Source organism: Rhinatrema bivittatum, chromosome 13 (assembly GCF_901001135.1).
Source record: "Rhinatrema bivittatum chromosome 13, aRhiBiv1.1, whole genome shotgun sequence".
Taxonomy (NCBI): Eukaryota; Metazoa; Chordata; class Amphibia; order Gymnophiona; family Rhinatrematidae; genus Rhinatrema; species Rhinatrema bivittatum.
This window is the reverse complement of record NC_042627.1, coordinates 9,327,962-9,345,976: the sequence shown is the minus strand read 5'-3', so window position 1 is coordinate 9,345,976 and position 18,015 is coordinate 9,327,962. Positions and strand designations below refer to the sequence as shown.

General features: G+C 39.8%; 1 protein-coding gene across 4 annotated transcripts in view; it reads left to right on the top strand.

Annotated features, from left to right (window-relative positions):
* Window positions 1-18,015, top strand: part of SCAPER (S-phase cyclin A associated protein in the ER) — a 440,399-nt gene that overhangs the window by 187,612 nt on the left and 234,772 nt on the right. For all 4 annotated transcript variants that reach the window (XM_029575230.1, XM_029575228.1, XM_029575229.1 and 1 more), the window contains one exon: window positions 6,385-6,521. In XM_029575230.1, coding sequence (XP_029431090.1) covers window positions 6,385-6,521 — 137 coding nt within the window. The remainder of the gene's footprint in view (window positions 1-6,384; window positions 6,522-18,015) is intronic.

The following is an 18,015-nucleotide window of genomic DNA, read 5'->3' as shown; positions in this document are numbered from 1 at the left end:
TGCAAGCGGCATGGTCATTGTTAAAAAATACCATCCTAGAAGCACAATCCAGATGTATTCCACACATTAAGAAAGGTGGAAAGAAGGCAAAACGATTACCGGCATGGTTAAAAGGGGAGGTGAAAAAAGCTGTTTTAACCAAAAGATCTTCATTCAAAAATTGGAAGAAGGATCCAACAGAAGAAAATAGGATAATGCATAAATGTTGGTAAGTTAAATGTAAGACATTGATAAGACAGGCTAAGAGAGAATTTGAAAAGAAGTTGGCCGTGGAGGCAAAAACTCACAGTAAAAACTTTTTTTTAAATATATACGAAGCAGAAAGCCTGTGAGGGAGTCAGTTGGACCATTAGATGATCAAGGGGTTAAAGGGGCACTTAGAGAAGATAAGGCCATCGCGGCAAGATTAAATGATTTCTTTTTTTCGGTGTTTACTGAAGAGGATGTTGGGGAGGTACCCGTACTGGAGAAGGTTTTCATGGGTAATGATTCAGATGGACTGAACCAAATCACGGTGAACCTAGAAGATGTGGTAGACCTGATTGACAAACTTAAGAGTAGTAAATCACCTGGACCAGATGGTATACACCCCAGAGTTCTGAAGGAACTAAAAACTGAAATTTCAGACCTATTAGTAAAAATTTGTAACCAGTCGTTAAAATCATCCATTGTACCTGAAGAATGGAGGATAGCTAATGTAACCCCCATATTTAAAAAGGGCTTCAGGGGCAATCCGGGAAACTACAGACCGGTTAGCCTGATAAGAACATAAGAAAATGCCATACTGGGTCAGACCAAGGGTCCATCAAGCCCAGCATCCTGTTTCCAACAGTGGCCAATCCAGGCCATAAGAACCTGGCAAGTACCCAAAAACTAAGTCTATTCCATGTCACTGCCAGGAAAATAGTGGAAAGTATTCTAAACATCAAATCACATCAAAGACATGGTTTAATGGAACAAAGTCAGCATGGCTTTACCCAAGGCAAGTCTTGCCTCACAAATCTGCTTCACTTTTTTGAAGGAGTTAATAAACATGTGGATAAAGGTGAACCTATAGTTGTAGTGTACTTGGATTTTCAGAAGGCATTTGACAGAGTTCCTCATGAGAGGCTTCTAGGAAAAATAAAAAGTCATGGGATAGGTGGCGATATCCTTTCGTGGATTACAAACTGGCTAAAAGACAGGAAACAGAGAGTAGGATTAAATGGACAATTTTCTCAGTGGAGGGGAGTGGGCAGTGGAGTGCCTCAGGGATCTGTATTGGGATCCTTACTTTTCAATATATTTATAAATGATCTGGAAAGAAATACAACAAGTGAGGTAATCAAATTTGCAGATGATACAAAATTGTTCAGATTAGTTAAATCACAAGCAGATTGTGATAAATTGCAGGAAGACCTTGTGAGGCTGGAAAATTGGGCATCAAAATGGCAGATGACATTTAATGTGGACAAGTGCAAGGTGATGCATATAGGGAAAAATAACCCATGCTATAGTTACACAATGTTAGGTTCCATATTAGGTGCTACTACCCAAGAAAGAGATCTAGGCGTCATAGTGGATAACACATTGAAATCGTCGGTTCAGTGTGCTACAGCAATCAAGAAAGCAAACAGAATGTTGAGAATTATTAGAAAGGGAATGGTGAATAAAACGGAAAATGTCATAATGCCTCTGTATTGCTCCATGGTGAGACCGCACCTTTAATACTGTGTACAATTCTGGTTGCCACATCTCAAAAAATATATAATTGCGATGGAGAAGGTACAGAGAAGGGCTACCAAAATGATAAGGGGAATGGAACAGCTCCCCTATGAGGAAAGACTAAAGAGGTTAGGACTTTTCAGCTTGGAGAAGAGACGGCTGAGGGGGGATATGATAGAGGTGTTTAAAATCATGAGAGGTCTAGAACAGGTAGATGTGAATCGGTTTTTTACTCTTTCGTATAATAGAAAGACTAGGGGGCACTCCATGAAGTTAGCACGTGGCACATTTAAAACTAATCGGAGAAAGTTCTTTTTCACTCAACGCACAATTAAACTCTGGAATTTGTTGCCAGAAGATGTGGTTAGTGCAGTTAGTATAGCTGTGTTTAAAAAGGATTGGATAAGTTCTTGGAGGAGAAGTCCATTACCTGCTATTAATTAAGTTGACTTAGATAATAACCACCGCTATTAAGAAAAGAAAATGCCATACTGGGTCAGACCAAGGGTCCATCAAGCCCAGCATCCTGTTTCCAACAGTGGCCAATCCAGGCCATAAGAACCTGGCAACAGTAACATGGAATAGATTTAGTTTTTGGGTACTTGCCAGGTTCTTATGGCCTGGATTGGCCACTGTTGGATACAGGATGCTGGGCTTGATGGACCCTTGGTCTGACCCAGTATGGCATGTTCTTAAGTTCTTATGTTCTAACTTCTTCCAATACTGCATGTGAATCCAGGCATCACGAGCCATCCAAACACTATGAATTATCCTATGGATTGCCTCTTGCCTATCTATACTTCTTTTGCTAATTTTTCTTTCAGCAAATGGTTGTCACAATGATTTTTATATAAGTAGCACTACTTACTGCTTTATTCCAAAACTTATTTTATAGCCAAGATCTTACAGCTTTGTTCTTGCTGCTTCTAATAGCATTCCATTAGCACATTCTACAATTCCATCTTTCAGCAAATTATTATTACAATGGCTAATTAAATAAACAGTAGTATTTACTGCTTTACTATATAACCTGAATAGTAGACCAGACCTTATTAGCATTATTCTTGATACTTCTAATAGCATTAGATTAGCAGTTCCATTTTGGAATGAAAATGGGACTATCTTCTCCATATTCCTTTATGAAATTCTCACTTCTCTGATAAAATGACTTCCATGGACTTGTTTCAGCTTTATGCTTGTTTGGTAGAATTCACTGGCATGGGTCCACAGAAATCCATGTGCATTAGCTACAATGGATATTTGCTTGGCTCCTTGGAAACTGCCTTAAATATTTTTTTGGAATGTTTACCTTTGATACAGTTTTCATCTATGTCTAGAACAGTCTAACTTCAGTTAGTCAGCTAAGAGCAAACTTACAGTATTGGTTGGTAATTGTGAAACAGGAAAGGATATTGCTTGTATGATCCAAATATGAAGAAAAGGATATACCTGCATTATGAACCAGTGTTAATGCCCCATTAATACTAGAAATGGAACTTTCCATTGATTCAAGGCATTTATCATGTTCTTCAAGCTTAACTCTAGTTTCATCTGAGATGTATTTTGGTTAAATGCATGTTCTAATGTAGCTACCATCTTCCAAATGTCTTTCAATGTGACCACATCTGGTGTCTCCCATTTCTAAGACACTGGCTGAAAGTGCTGGAAAAACAATGGATGACCCAGAAGAAATAGAAATAGGCATTCCAACAGTCACATAAAAGACAGTTTGTTTGTTCATAGTCGTCTGGAGGTTTTGGAAAATTCAATCCATAGTAAAAATTTAAGATTTTTGAATTTTCCCGTTACAAGGTTATCTCCTATTGAGATCTTTAAAAAATACCTAAAAGATATTCTAGGTTTTTCAGATGATCAGATTCCAAATTTATAAAAAATGTATTATATTTCAAAACAACGAGCTAATCCAGATGGGTTGGAGGCTACCAGGCATGATAGCCTGGAAGTATCAGCCTTACTGGAATCCTCTATTGGTTTAGTTCCAACTCGGGCAACTTTAATTGTATCTTTCAGCTTAAATAAAGATATTGTGTTTCGTAAATATTGCTTGAATAAACATATTTCATTTTGTGGCCATGAAATACACATTTTTCCAGATGTTTTTCGTGAAATACAAAAAAGAAGAAAGCATTTTCTCTCATTAAAGGAGTAAGTGCTGCAATTAGGTGAAGGTTTTTTCCTTAAATTTCCCTGCAAATGTTTGGTTTCCTTGCAGAATAACAAGTTTGTATTTTATTTATTTATTTATTTGATGAGTTTTATATACCGTTATTCGGTTGAGCCATCATAACAGTTTACAAAAGTGTACAATATCTTGTAACAGAGCATTAGAAAGAACAGTACTTAACAGATGGGTAGCAGTACAGAACCATTTGAACTATTAAACAATATCAGAGAAATAGATATCAAGTCCAGAAAGATTTAAGATAAGGATAGATGGGGAGGGAAGGCAGAAAGGGAGGAAGGGGTGAAATTATGCGGTAAACAATTGGGAGTGTAGTTGGAGGTCGGGATCATTAGTTGATTGAAAGTCAGTGAGGAATTTGCGGAACATTATTGTTTTTATGACCCTATGCATTTGGAAGTATTTATCGCAAACAAATCTTGAGATGTTAATGAGTTTATTAGGGGTGGATTAGTCTGTATGATGAGTTATATAATATCTCCTCCATCTCTCTTTATATAATTATTATTATTACAGGTAAAGTGTCTTTGTTCCTCCCTCCATTGATGAGGACTAATATAATTGAGGTTAATGTGATGTTATATGTATCTTGTTGTTAAGAATTTTTCTTTGTTTTCAGGATTATTTGTATTATTAACCTATATCATATTGTATTATTTTTCTTTCCTTTTGGAAATTGAATAAAAATTCAATAAATAATAAATTGTAAAAAAGAATGACGAAAGGAACAGAATTTCTAGAAGATGGAAGCGACACTTCTATGAAATATGATCAGTCACTTATTTCCCAAATGAAAAGAATACTGGTTTTTATCATATTGATGAATACCAAGAAGAAATGGTGAAAAATCTGTTGATAATGAGACTGAGTCATCACTTGAACTTCTGTCAACTATGGTAGAAACGCGTAGTGAAATCTCATTAGAACAAAAACAAACAACCAGACAAGAAGGAACTAACATAAGCTGGGATCACCTTGGTAAGGCGAATCTAATTGCAGCAATGTGCATCATAAAGTGAAAGAACCAATATTCAGTGAAGATGCCATGAAGACCAAACTACTTCGGAAGACTAAGAATCAATTCTGTGTGCAAGGATTTTGACTCAGTGAAGAAAATGACTATAGCAAGTGACATTTACATGTGTTGGAGAGTGTTGGAAATGTTCATGCCACTGTGCTGTACTATACTGAGTTCACTAGTACTGAGCTACTCCGTGTACTTACTTGTCTCCTCTGTTTGTGTGAGTTGAATTGCTGGCTGCTTAGTGCTTACAGTGCCATTTTACATTGTTAATAAAAGCAGTGCTGTTTTACTTTTTTTTTTTTTTTTTTTTGCAAAGAAGGCTTTTTCATTTTTATTTAGAAGTCATTGTCTTACCTAAACAAATTCCATTGTGCCACAAATCTGACAGAACTCACATTTTTGTACTCAAAATTCATAAATATATCCCCAATTGGCTGCAAATAAATGTTAATTAGAGGCACTATACAAATGTAGTAAATGAAATGAATGAATCACTAGTGGCAGGAAATCTTACAATAACCCATGCTTAAGACCTTTTGACTCATATTCCTCCAGTGTTTGCAACTATTATTAAATTGAGTTTGGTCACATTTCCTGTATGCCTGCTCATTCCTGAAAGGGGAGATTAATGTAAATCTATTGCTAATCATGGTGAAATCATTGAAACTAATGCTTTTTAATATTTTTTAATGTATTTTGACAGTGAGTTGTACATTATACAAGCTTCACTCATAATATGAGTTATAGCTGTTACTGTCTGTGGTGATATTTTCTTGTATTATATACTCAAATTAAGAAAAAAAAACTTTCTGAGGTTCCTTATATCATAGGCCATTAAGGAATTTGCATGCAATCATGACAACGTCATGCTCCTGCAGTAGAGCGCCTTTCATAGTACTTGTCACATCACAGTTAAAATTAATGTAACTGTTGAGTTTAACCATGCAGCTTTCAAATTGTAATTAAGCAAGACAGATAAAGAGTTTAAATAAAGAATAATATGCTAGATATACTGTGGATACAAAAAGAAGTAATTTTAAAACAGTTTTACCAGCAGTGAATATCTGATATGTATAAACTGTATTTGTTTTTTTGGATGCACAGGATAAGATGTCAGTTCAAAATGCTTGACTTTCTTCAACTGTTTTAATTAAAAAAAAATGTTATATTAAATAGATTTTACTAAATAAAAAGGGGTCATTTCAGTCCTTTGCTGGTTAAAATTCAGCACTAACTTTTCATGATACCATAATGATCTGGTCTAATTTTATAAGACTCAGTCTTGCATATTCAGATAGGTTAAGTGGTATTTTGCATATTTATCCAAATGTCTACCTTAAATATCAGCAATGTATAACAGATTTGTTGCGTTTTCATGCATGTTTTAAAATTTTACCCCATACTTTGTAAATAAGAATGTTACTTTTTTTGTGCTTATTTTACTCTTCTGCAGGAACATCTCTCATTAAAGAAATATATTGTTGATATTGTGGTTGAAAGCCCAGCTCCCCCAGAGCCTTTAAAAGATGGAGAAGAGAGGCAAAGAAACAAGAAGAAAGCCAAGAAACTTAAGGCTCGTATGAACTCCAGGTACTGGGAATTTTCTTATAAGCTTTATTATTTAGCATCAATACAGCAAAAGCCTGAGAAAAAAGTTTCACGCTATATGCTTTCGGAATGTCTTGAAAATAACACAGATGAGCCTAATTTATTGCCACTTTCTCTGATTGAGAAAGAAAACTGAATATCGATCCAGAGCCCTTGCTTTCACCTGTTAAGAGCTTTTCTCATAATTGGATGCCAGTGCCCTGCCAAAATTGTAACCTATTCCAGCATACAATAGTATGTTTAAGTATGTGTAAACCATGCCTATTTTTCTTCTTCGCTATTGATTTTTAAATGAAGTATCAAAGAAAATCAATAGTAATCAACAAATAGAAAGCAGTCTGCTGTAGTGTCAAATCCCATGACTGGGTTTAATCAATTTTGTTGCCTGTCACAACAAGGAAAAGTTAGAAATATCTAGAAATGGGAAGTGAGTTGTTAGACCTGCAGTTTGTCATTGGCCTAAAAAGTGACATCTATAGATCAGAATAATATGCAGGAGCTCATTATACCTTGATCTGTGGTGCTCAACCCATAATTGAAAGGTCTTCAACTGATGTCAGCACAAGTTCTGCTCAAGATCATCTTCCAAATGACTAACTCTCTCTCTGTCTTTCTCTTTCTTTTCTTCTTTCTCTATCCTCTTTCCTTTCTTTCTCTCTTTATGCACCATTATCTTGATCATTCCACCTGCTGTCTTTGCAATTGTGGGCTTTGTTGCCAGATGATTGCAGATCTAGTTCAGTTGAAAGCAAACACATTTAGAGTGACCAAGGACAAATATATAATTTAAAATATGATAATTATTCCAGCCATGTCTACGTCTTCAGATTGTTCTTTTTTAAATTTATTTTGATGTCAGTGTAAAGGGTGCTTCATGTTTAAGTGTGCTTTTCAACCAAATGGTGTGTGAAATCCTTTTTGGAAGTCATTATCATGTGGCTTGAAAAGGGTAATTTTCAGATGCATTTCTGCAGGTAAAACAGTGCTTTACTTATGGAAATTTTTATTTATTTTATTTATTTATTTGTGTGTTTTTATATACCGAAGTTTGGAACAGGCCTTCACTCCAGCTTACAAGTATAACAACTTCTTACAGTAAAGGTCAAAACAGATGATTTTGTACAATAACGGATATAGTTTGTTAGTTTTTAACTTTACTAACAGTAACATGGCAACTAGTAATATAATGATTAACATTGTTGACAATTTCTATTCAGCCTATTAAGTGTGAAAAATTTCTTAACTTGACTGTGTCGTTAGGAGGTAGGAGGGTATGGGTGTTGTCGGAAGGGGAAGGGGGGGGTGGGAAGGGGGTGGGTATAACAGGGGGATAGATTGTGGGGAATGGAATCGGGGGGAATTGGGAAAAGGGGTGTGGGGTTCAGGGGGGTTAGGGAGTGAGGGGTTCTGTCGTCGGGTGTGAGGGAGGGTGGGCTTCTTTATTCATAAGTTTCTATTGATTACAGGTGAATACAGCGGCCATTTGCCACTGTGCTGGGGGATCGCACACCGGCAGCCTGCAGCACATGCAACTTACGCCAGCTCAGGAGCCAGCGTAAGCTCTTAAAGGAAGGAAAAAAGATATGACCTTTTAAGGGGTTGGGAGGACAGGGGAAGAGAGGAAGGGAATATGGGCACCTTCCCAGTCCACTCCTTAATTGGAGTGGACTGGGAGAGAACTGGGGAAGGCCGGGTTGCGTCGCCGCGTGGAAATTGCATAATTCTCCCCCCCTTGTGCGCGCCGTCCTGGATTTTATAACATGTGCACGCCGGGTATCGCGCGCACATGGACGTGTGCGCATATGTTTAAAAATCTACCCCATAGCACAAATTGGTGTACAGGCAAATATGCACCCCATGCCTTTCACTGACTGGGAAGTTCAGTAATATCTATCTCACCACATATCCAGTATTTACTGATTTTTTTAAAAATTTCATATATATGTATTTAAATTTTATTTAAATGTACTATACAATTTTATTATGTATAAATTTTAAAAATTTTGTATAGTCTATTGTTAGTCACCTGAAAGACAGGCAGTTAAGAGATCTAAGTAAATAATAAAAACATTTTCAATAAGGTTCCTAAATATGAAGGTATGCATATACATGAAAGCCTGCACAGAACAAGGTGATTTGTGAACACAAGGTATCCATATAGTTTGAGTTTGAAAGTCATGTTAAGTAGGTAAATCTACGTGCATACATGTAAACAAAATAAAATGGATGTTTAAAGTTAGGTACGTTAGCAGCATATCATCTACACACTTTTGAAAATATAAGAAACAAGTATATTACTACTTATTACTACTTATCATTTCTGTAGTGCTAAATAATATATGCCGTGCATCTGCTACATGCCTTTGAAATACCTCTGTTGAATATGAACAGGTTTGTTCATATTATGAAAGTATGTACATAGCTATAGGTGAATGAAAAGCAACTTTCTCATATACACCTGTCTTACATGGGTTAACTCTACTTAAAAAAAAAAATAAAAAGCTACTTAAGCTCAATAATCAAACACTACTTACAAATTCCAGATTTATTCATTTAGGGGTAGATTTTAAAAGGGTTACGCGCATAAGGTACGCACGTAACCCTTTTGAAACGCCCCAGCACGCGCCAAGCCTATTTTGCATAGGCTCGACGCCAGGCATAAGACCCGTAGCTTCGCTAGGAGGGCGTGTCGGGTGGGCGGCGCGACGTTCGGGGCATTTCGGGGGCGTGGTGCTGGCCCGGGGGCGCTGCAGAGGTCTCCGGAACAGTCCCCGGGTCGGGAGATGGCGCGCCAGCAGCCCACTGGCACACGCGTTACACCTGCCAGAGGCAAGTGTAACTTTTACAGTAACGGTAATGGGGGGGTTTAGATAGGGCCGGGGGAGTGGGTTAGGTAGGGGAAGGGAGGGGAAAGTGGGAGGAGGCCGAAGGAAAGTTCCCTCGGAGGGAACGGGCAGCGCGCACAGGGCTCGGCACGTGCAAGTTGCACAAATGTGCACCCCCTTGTGTGCGCCGACCCCGGATTTTATAAGATACGTGCGGCTACGCGCGTATCTTATAAGATCCGGCGTACTTTTGTTTGCACCTGGTGCGCGAACAAAAGTACGCGCGGGCGCACTTTTAGAAAATCTACCCCTAATTTATTTATTTAACGTGTTTTGTATACCGTCATTCGGATTCGCCATCAGAACAGTTTACAGTGCTCATGAAATAAATTTTTTTACAAATATCGGTGCAGTAGAAATTCTTCAGGAAGGAAGGTTTACGGGTTTGATTGTTAGTTGAAAACATATACTATAATTATTACATATTAAAAATCTACTATCACAGCAATGTTCATACATGTGGAATATTGTTACTTATAAAAGAAGATTGTTCATACATGTAGTCTAGAGGTAGTAAGTGAGGTCAGTTACATTATTTGAACAGCTTTCTTCAATTATCGGGTTAATCAGTGACAGATTTTGGATTTTGCCACCCCTCGGCACTATTGGTGCTGTTGCTTCCTGCTCCTCCCCCGCCATGGTTGGACAACAAGGAAGTAGGTGGTCTGAGGCATGGGTAGGCAACTTTGATACTTGAATCCCGGATGTAGGTTCCCAATGCTGAGCTGTAGGTGAGATAGACTGATAAGGTTAGATTACTCACTAAGTTGGTAGCTGTATTGTTGATGATCCCAGCAGGCAGAAGTAGAAGGATTACAGGCACCAAGGTAGGGAGAGCAAGCTCTTGAGGTGCGAGTACCTGGTATCCCAGATAGGCACCTGAAAGAAAGCATAGGGCCCCCGAGGAGCGGGTACCCAGGTTAGATGAAATACCCTGAAGGGCAGAGAGAGCTTCCAGCGGCAGCAAGGAAGTAGCAGAGTAGCTTAGACCGAAGGCATTCCAATCCTTGCTTTGTTAGCAAACAAAGGGCAGGCTAAATACCCGGATGGTGTGACATCACTCGAGGGGGATGCCCTCGAGGTTCCCACCATGACGTGGATAAAGACGTGGGTGGCGTGAACGCACGCATCCTAGGAGGCCCTCAGGAGAAACATGGCGGATAGCCTTGCTATTGCTGTTCCAGGGACGCCGGAGAGAGCGGCATGCAGACACGGCGGTAGCCATCTTCCCAAGCCTAGCAGGGAGAGCAGAGAGAAAGGTGAGGCACAGAGGTCGAAGCTATCTGAGACTGACGGACGCAACACTTGTAGTCTGGATTGGCCACTGTTGGAAACAGGATGCTGGGCTTGATGGACCCTTGGTCTGACCCAGCATGGCAATTTCTTATGTTCTTCTTATGTTCTTATCCTGCTGTTCTTGGAGAACACCTGCTACAGGTAAGCAACACTGCTTTCTTTCATCTTTGATAATGTTTGATATTTATATTGTACTCATTCAGAACCTATACCGTCTTCCTTTTCTTTATTGTAATTTACTAAAACATCCTTACTCATATTCAACAACATTAAATAATCTCGACAATCATTTGAATATCATGAGTTAATACATTGTTTCCTTTGTTACATTTAGTAACTTCTCTATATTTAGATTTTTTGAAAAAGAAATGCTAGGAAAATTTATGGCATATGTTCTGTTTCTTAAAAGAATATATCTCTTCAGTATGATGGAGCCTCTACCAGAAAAGCTAAATCACAGTTATTGCAAAATTAAATAGATTTACAGTAGATCTGTCAAATGTGGAGGAAATCTGCAAATAAGATATTACATCATGAAACTGGAAAAGAAAGCAAAGTTGAGACGAAGTGATGTTATTCCTGAAGAGCAGTGAGGTTTTAAGCATATACTATACATAATTTATCTAAGCCAACATTTTGGCATTGATATATTTTGATCCATCTTATCAGTGATCCCATTGTCCAAGGCTAAGACCTGATGTTGTTCTCACTGGATGGCAAAATACATTTTAATACTTTGTCAAAGAATTCTGGAGTTTTTTCCTTGCTTATTTATGAATTTTGATTGGTAAAGTACTAGTCCCCTATCCATTCCTTTATTAACTGTGGTCAGTAAAAATACTCTGTATAATTTTTCGTCATCTACAAGAAGTTCTCTGGAGTGCGTGCACGTTTTTTTTAATGTGAATTAAACAAAAAAAATCAGGATTCCCTTGGATCCCCTAACATGTACTGAAAATTTGGAGAGGATTGGATACTAAACACAAAAAAGTCCATATTCCAGCAATTTGTCTAGCTAAGGGCCAGATTCATTAAGGCTTTTTTCCCCATTTTGAGTATGGGAAAAACCCTAACAAGTAGATTTTAAAAGGCCTGCATGCATAAAATTTGGGGGTTATGCGCATGTCTGGGCTTAACCCCCAATACTCACCGAAGTGCCAAGCCAACTAAAAGGCGCGAGCCGGAAGCCGGCCGGTGCGCGGAAGATACTGCTGCTCCAGAGGAGCAGTAAGTATGAAAATAAAAAAAATAGGGGATAATTAGGTTTAGTTTAGGGGTTGGAGAGGAGAGGGGAAAGGGAGGAAGTGTAGGTAGGGTTATAGACAAGTTCCCTCCCAGTCTACTCCTTAATTAGAGTGGACTGGGAGGGAACAGGGCACAAGGCTATCTAGGAAAACCTAATAGGCCTAGAACCCATAAAGTAAGGCAAAGAGGCCCAGGAGCCACAGAGCAAGGCCAAACATCCTGGGAGGCTACAGATCAAGGCAAAAGGCCCAGATAGTCCACAAAGCAAGGCAGGATAACCAAGAGTGGCCAGGTCAGAGAGTCAAGGTGACTCAATGAAGAGACACTGAGGTATTGTGCAAGCTGGGTTAGATAGGACTGAGGCTGAAGGGTGGTGGACCACTTAGGAAGTAACTGGCAGTGCTGTGAGCAGGGCTTGCCGAGAACCTCTGGTAGAAGGAAGGTTGTGCAGCAGTGGAACCTTGGCACTGAGAGATTGCATAGCAGGCAAAACCATGACACAATTTAAATATCAAATTGTTCAAAATCAAAAGGGCAGATAACTTAAAAACCTAATTAGTTATATTCAAACATTGTGTGGTATATTCAAACATAGCCAGCTAGGTTTTTAAGTTACATGGCTGCTTGTAGTTGTAATGTTTCATTACCTTGTCTGTTTAATGTTTCTCTGAATGATTTTCAGACACCTGTTAATACATCTTCAGTTGAACCACATATTGTCTACTATATATACTTTTGCTCATAAGTTTACATAACCCTGGCAGAATTTGTAAGATGTGTAGCATTTTAAGAAAATATGGAGTCTTCAGACAAATCATGTCTGCTATTTTTAATGTGTTTCAAATTAAAATGATTAATCATCATAGAATAGCACAATCATTAAATAAACCATAGCAATAAGGGAAACAATAAAATGGTCCTGTTCAAAGGTTTACATACTCTTGAATGTTTGGACTGATAATACACACAAGTTGACACACACAGGTTGAAATGGCAATGAAGGGTAGATATCCACATCTGTGCCTTGTTTTGATTGTGCTTAGTATCTGATTATAAATAGTCAATGAATTTCTTAGCTCTTGAGAAATCCTTGTGCATTTCATCTAGGACTGCACTGACTTTGGTTACTGAAGCATGGGGAAAGCAAAAGCACTGTCAAAGGATCTGCGAGCAAAAGTAGTTCAACTTTATAAAAAGATATCCACTGATTTCAAACACCAATTAGTACTGTTCAAGTTCTGATCAAGAAGTAAAAATTTATGGGGTGCATTTTTTTAAAAAAATGCACATACGTCCATGTGTGTACGCTATCTGGCGCGCACACATGGACTCACAATTTTATAACATGCGCGTGCCAGTGTACGCATGTTATAAAATCGGTGGCAGCGCACGGAAAGGGGGGGGGGTCGATTTTGACCACGTTCGCGCGGTGACGCATCGGGGCCTCCTTCCCCAGTTCCCTCCCACTCCGCTCCAATTTAGGAGCGAATTGGGAGAGAGCTTTCCTACTCCCTACTCTAACTTCCCTTCCTCTCTCCTACCCACCCTCTAAAAAAAACATTTTTAAATTTTTTTACCTTTTATTTTTCAAGTTACTTAAGGGCCCAACTTGAAGTAACTTGCGCGCACCAGCAGCCAGCCAGCGTGAGAGGCTCTGGGACAGCGAACAATGGCGCACATGGCCGGGCCTCTTGGAAGATTCGCCCGGTGCGTAAAGGCCAGGATTTATGCGCACCGGGCATTTAAAATCTGCCCTTATGGGTTTTGTTAATACCAAGGTAGACCAAGATTTCAGACACAACTGCCAGGAAAATTTGTTGGGATGCAAAAGTAAAACCACAGGCAACTTCTACTGAACAGCCTCAAAACATTTGGAACAAAATAATTTGGAGTAATGAGACCAAAATTGAACTTTATGGTCCCAACTATAAACATTATGATAAGAATCACATCCCTACTAAAGCATGGTGGTGGATCTCTGCTGCTTTGGAGGTGTGTGATCTTCAGCAGCACAGGGAATTTAATCAAAACTGATGGCAGGATAAATGCAGCATCTTATAAGAAAATACTGGAGGAAAATTTACATTCATCATCCAAGGCGCTGCACATGGTGCGGCCTGACAATGATCTAAAACCTGACAATGATCTAAAACCTAAGGCCAAGTCAATCCTTCAGTGGCTGCAGCAGAATAAAGTTCAGGTTCTGGAGTGGCCATCACAGTTTCCTGACCTCAACATCATTGAGCCACTTTGGGGAGAACTCAAACATGCATTTGTTGCTAGTCAAGCAAAGAATTTACAGGATCTGGATGCTATTTGCCTAGAGGAATGGGCAGCTTTACCAGATGAAAAAATAAAGGGCCTCATTCACAACTATCACAAAAGACTGCAAGCCTTCATTGATGCAAAAGGCAGCATTTCTAAAACACCATGCCTCTTGTATATAACATTTATTTTGTATACTATATTTAAATTGTATATTGTTTAACCATTTCTATTCTCTCCTCTCTTCATCCTTCTCCAAGTTCGGCTACCCTTGTTAAATGTAACTGTACCTTTGGTCACCACAGTTCTAGTTTTTATGTATATAATGCACTCCTGTTTTATGTAAACCAGCAAGATATGTTTTCATGATTGCCGGTATATAAAAACTCTAAATAAATAAATAAATAAAATAAATAAATAAATAAATTTCCTAGCGTGTAGACAGATGGACTCAGGACCAGTGGGTTATGCAGCTCTGCCAGTAGATGGAGATGGAGCAAGCTGACGTCACAGTATATATACCCCTGCAGTGACATCAGCCTGCCAGTATTCTCCGTCTCCAGCAGATGGTTGACGTGCATCTCCCTATGGGGATTGCTTCAGATTTTAGAAGGAGAATTTTATTTAAAAAAAAAAAAAAAGGCCCGTTCTTCTGCGGTGATACCAGATGGTCCCTCCCCCAGTTGAGAATTCCTGAGGTGATTTCTGTGGTCCCTCAGATGTGTGCCTTGGTCTGGTAGCTGGTTTTCCCGGTGAGGACTTAGCTCATTGTAGAGCTTAAAGGCAGTGGGTGCAGGAAGTTGATGTGGCGGTGGTGGCAGATGCCCTCTCCCCGCAACCAGAGACCGTCTCTGTACTCTGCCAGGAAGGGCTGAGTTCAGGTAAGTTTAAAAAAAAGAAGTCAGAGACAGTGTAGAAGGGTTTTGTAGGACTTTCGTCTGTCTCCGTCCTCTGCGTGCCCCGCTGTTTTTTTTCTGCGCTCCACGTGGTAGGCTGCGGTGGCGTTTTTGCGCCATCTATGTGTGTTCGGCTGCCCTCTCAAGAATATCGGTGTGCACAGCATATACATTTGGGGCATCTAACTTTTGTGCGCATACAATTTGTGCGCTTAAAATTTTTCAGCATGAGCCAGCTGGATGCCCATTCTCAGTCGACTGATGAACTTAATGACGCCGGTGAACAAGAAACCTAAGTGCCTTTCTCTCTGTGTTGCCTATCATATTCGGGCATCTCCGCCTGGATTGCCCTCTAATGTGTCTGCGTGTGGCACATTTAAAACTAATGAGAGAAAGTTCTTTTTTACTCAATGCACAATTAAACTCTGGAATTTGTTGCCAGAGGATGTGGTTAGTGCAGTTAGTATAGCTGTGTTGAAAAAAGGATTGGATATGTTCTTGGAGGAGAAGTCCATTACCTGCTATTAATTAAGTTGACTTAGAAAATAGCCACTGCTATTATTAGCAACGGTAACATGGAATAGACTTAGTTTTTGGGGACTTGCCAGGTTCTTATGGCCTGGATTGGCCACTGTTGGAAACAGGATGCTGGGCTTGATGGACCCTTGGTCTGACCCAGTATGGCATTTTCTTATGTTCAGAGGCTCAGGGAGAATTATCTTCCTCTGATTTTGCTAAGCTTGGTTCTTCCCAACCTGATGATGGTCTGGCTAAGGGATGGTCTAGCTGAGGATATGTCGGGAGGAATGCCAGAACTTGGAACTCTCTTGACCTGTTCCTCTGCAGGAGATGACAGCTCAGTGGACCCTTCTTCAGTATCTTCTGGTTTTGGATTGGATCCTTCTGCCTTTTCTTGGGTAACCCTTTTAAAATCTGGCCCTTAGTTCTTAATCAGGCCATTTGCCGCTGTGCTTGAGATCCACGTGCCTGCAGTTGGCCGGTGCGCGCAACTGGCGCCTGCCCAGAGGCAGGCGCAAAAGATAAATTAAAAATTTTGGGGGTGGCGTTAGAGTAGGGCTAGGGGGAGGAAAGGTTAGGGGAAGGGATGAGAAGGTCAGGTTAGGGGGGAGGGAATGGGGGAAGGCAGCACGGCTCAATGCGCACAAGGTACACAATTGTGCACCCCCTTGTGCACGCCGACCCCTGATTTTATAACTTTGCACGCAAGTTATAAAATCGGGTGTACATGTGCACTCGCCTCTTTTAAAATCTACCCCTAAGGGTATGTAAACTTTTGAAGAGGCACAGCAAAATAATGTGCGGCAAACAATTAAACTGGACAATACCACTTTAACCAGAACACTAATATTTTAATGTGTGCACACAACAATAGTGCACAAAACTTTGAAATTGTAGAGTTCAAGGCAGGTAATCAAACGGAGCCCCGACACGGCCATGGTTCGCGTCAGGCTGCGGCAGGGGGACCATTTCCAAAAATTCTTAGGGGGATGAGTCTGCAGCTCAAATTGCGGAAAAACCATGATTATCTTAATAAAGCTTTAAAGCAAGGATTCCCGACCGGACTCTCTTACATGTGAGACGGTAAGGAGGAAGGGTTTGTCTTCCCCAGGGACATCGCAAAAAACAGCAATCAACTTTTGGAGTCGGACCCGAAGGTCTCAAATGCTCAAGCTTCTGCAAGGTACATATGTGGGTTATGATCGGGCAGTCAAAACGATATTAATGCGCTTAAACCCGGCATTTTAAGAACCTACAGCGATGGAAGGCGTATTCACGATGTCCATTCACGAGGACCATTGTATTATTTCACTTATTGCTTTGGTTTTTTTAAATGATTGTTCTATTCTGTGATGCATAATAGTTTTAATTTGAAGCACATTAAAAATAACAGACGTGTTTTGTCTGATCACTCATGTTTTCTTAAAATGCTACACATCTTACAAATTCTGCCAGGGATATGTAAAATTACTAGCACAGCTGTAGGTGCTGGACATTTTTGTTTCAGTGTATTTACTCCTTTATTTCTATGATTGGTAATAGCAAATTTATTTATTTATTTATTTGGCATTTTTATATACCGACAACCGTTTGCACATCGTATTGGTTTACAGTTAACTTAGAACTAATAGGCAAAGGCCTTTACATGGAACAGTAACTATAGTTAACAGCGAAAACAAGAAGCAATCACCGAACGAGGAAAACTAGTTTACAAAAATTTACAAAAAATAATCAGAGAGCAGAGTCACAAATATTTCAGCTAACAATCATGTGGAGGGATTGGCGGACGGGTAGGCCTGAAGAGAAAGCCATGTTTTTAGTTTCTTTTTGAATTTATGGGTGGATGTCTCTGTGCGCAGATCTGGAGGGAGGGAGTTCCAACGGGTGGGGCCGGCGAGGGAAAAGGCCCTCTTCATTGTGGAGATCAGTTTGTAGGGTTTAATAGAGGGAGTGTGGAGAGTTCCTTGAAGGGCAGGACGGGTGGGTCTCGTGGAGAAGCGAGGAAGGAGGGGGCCATTGGAGGTTTTTATTAGTAATGCTCTTGTGGATGAGGGATAGTGTTGTGAACAGGATACGTGATTGGATTGGTAGCCAGTGGAGGTGGATGAGGGTTGGTGTGATGTGGTCTCTTTTTCTAGTGTTAGAAAGAATACGTGCTGCAGCGTTCTGAAGAAGTTGCAAAGGTTTGGTGTGGTTGGAGGGGAGGCCAAGGAGGAGTGCATTACAGTAATCGATTTTGGAGAATAAGATAGACTGGTGTACTGTGCGAAAATCTGAGAAATGCAGAAGGGGTCTGAGTTTTTTGATAGTTTGTGGTTTGAAGTAGCAGTCACTTAGGAGAGATTTGATGTAGGGTTTGAACACCCTATT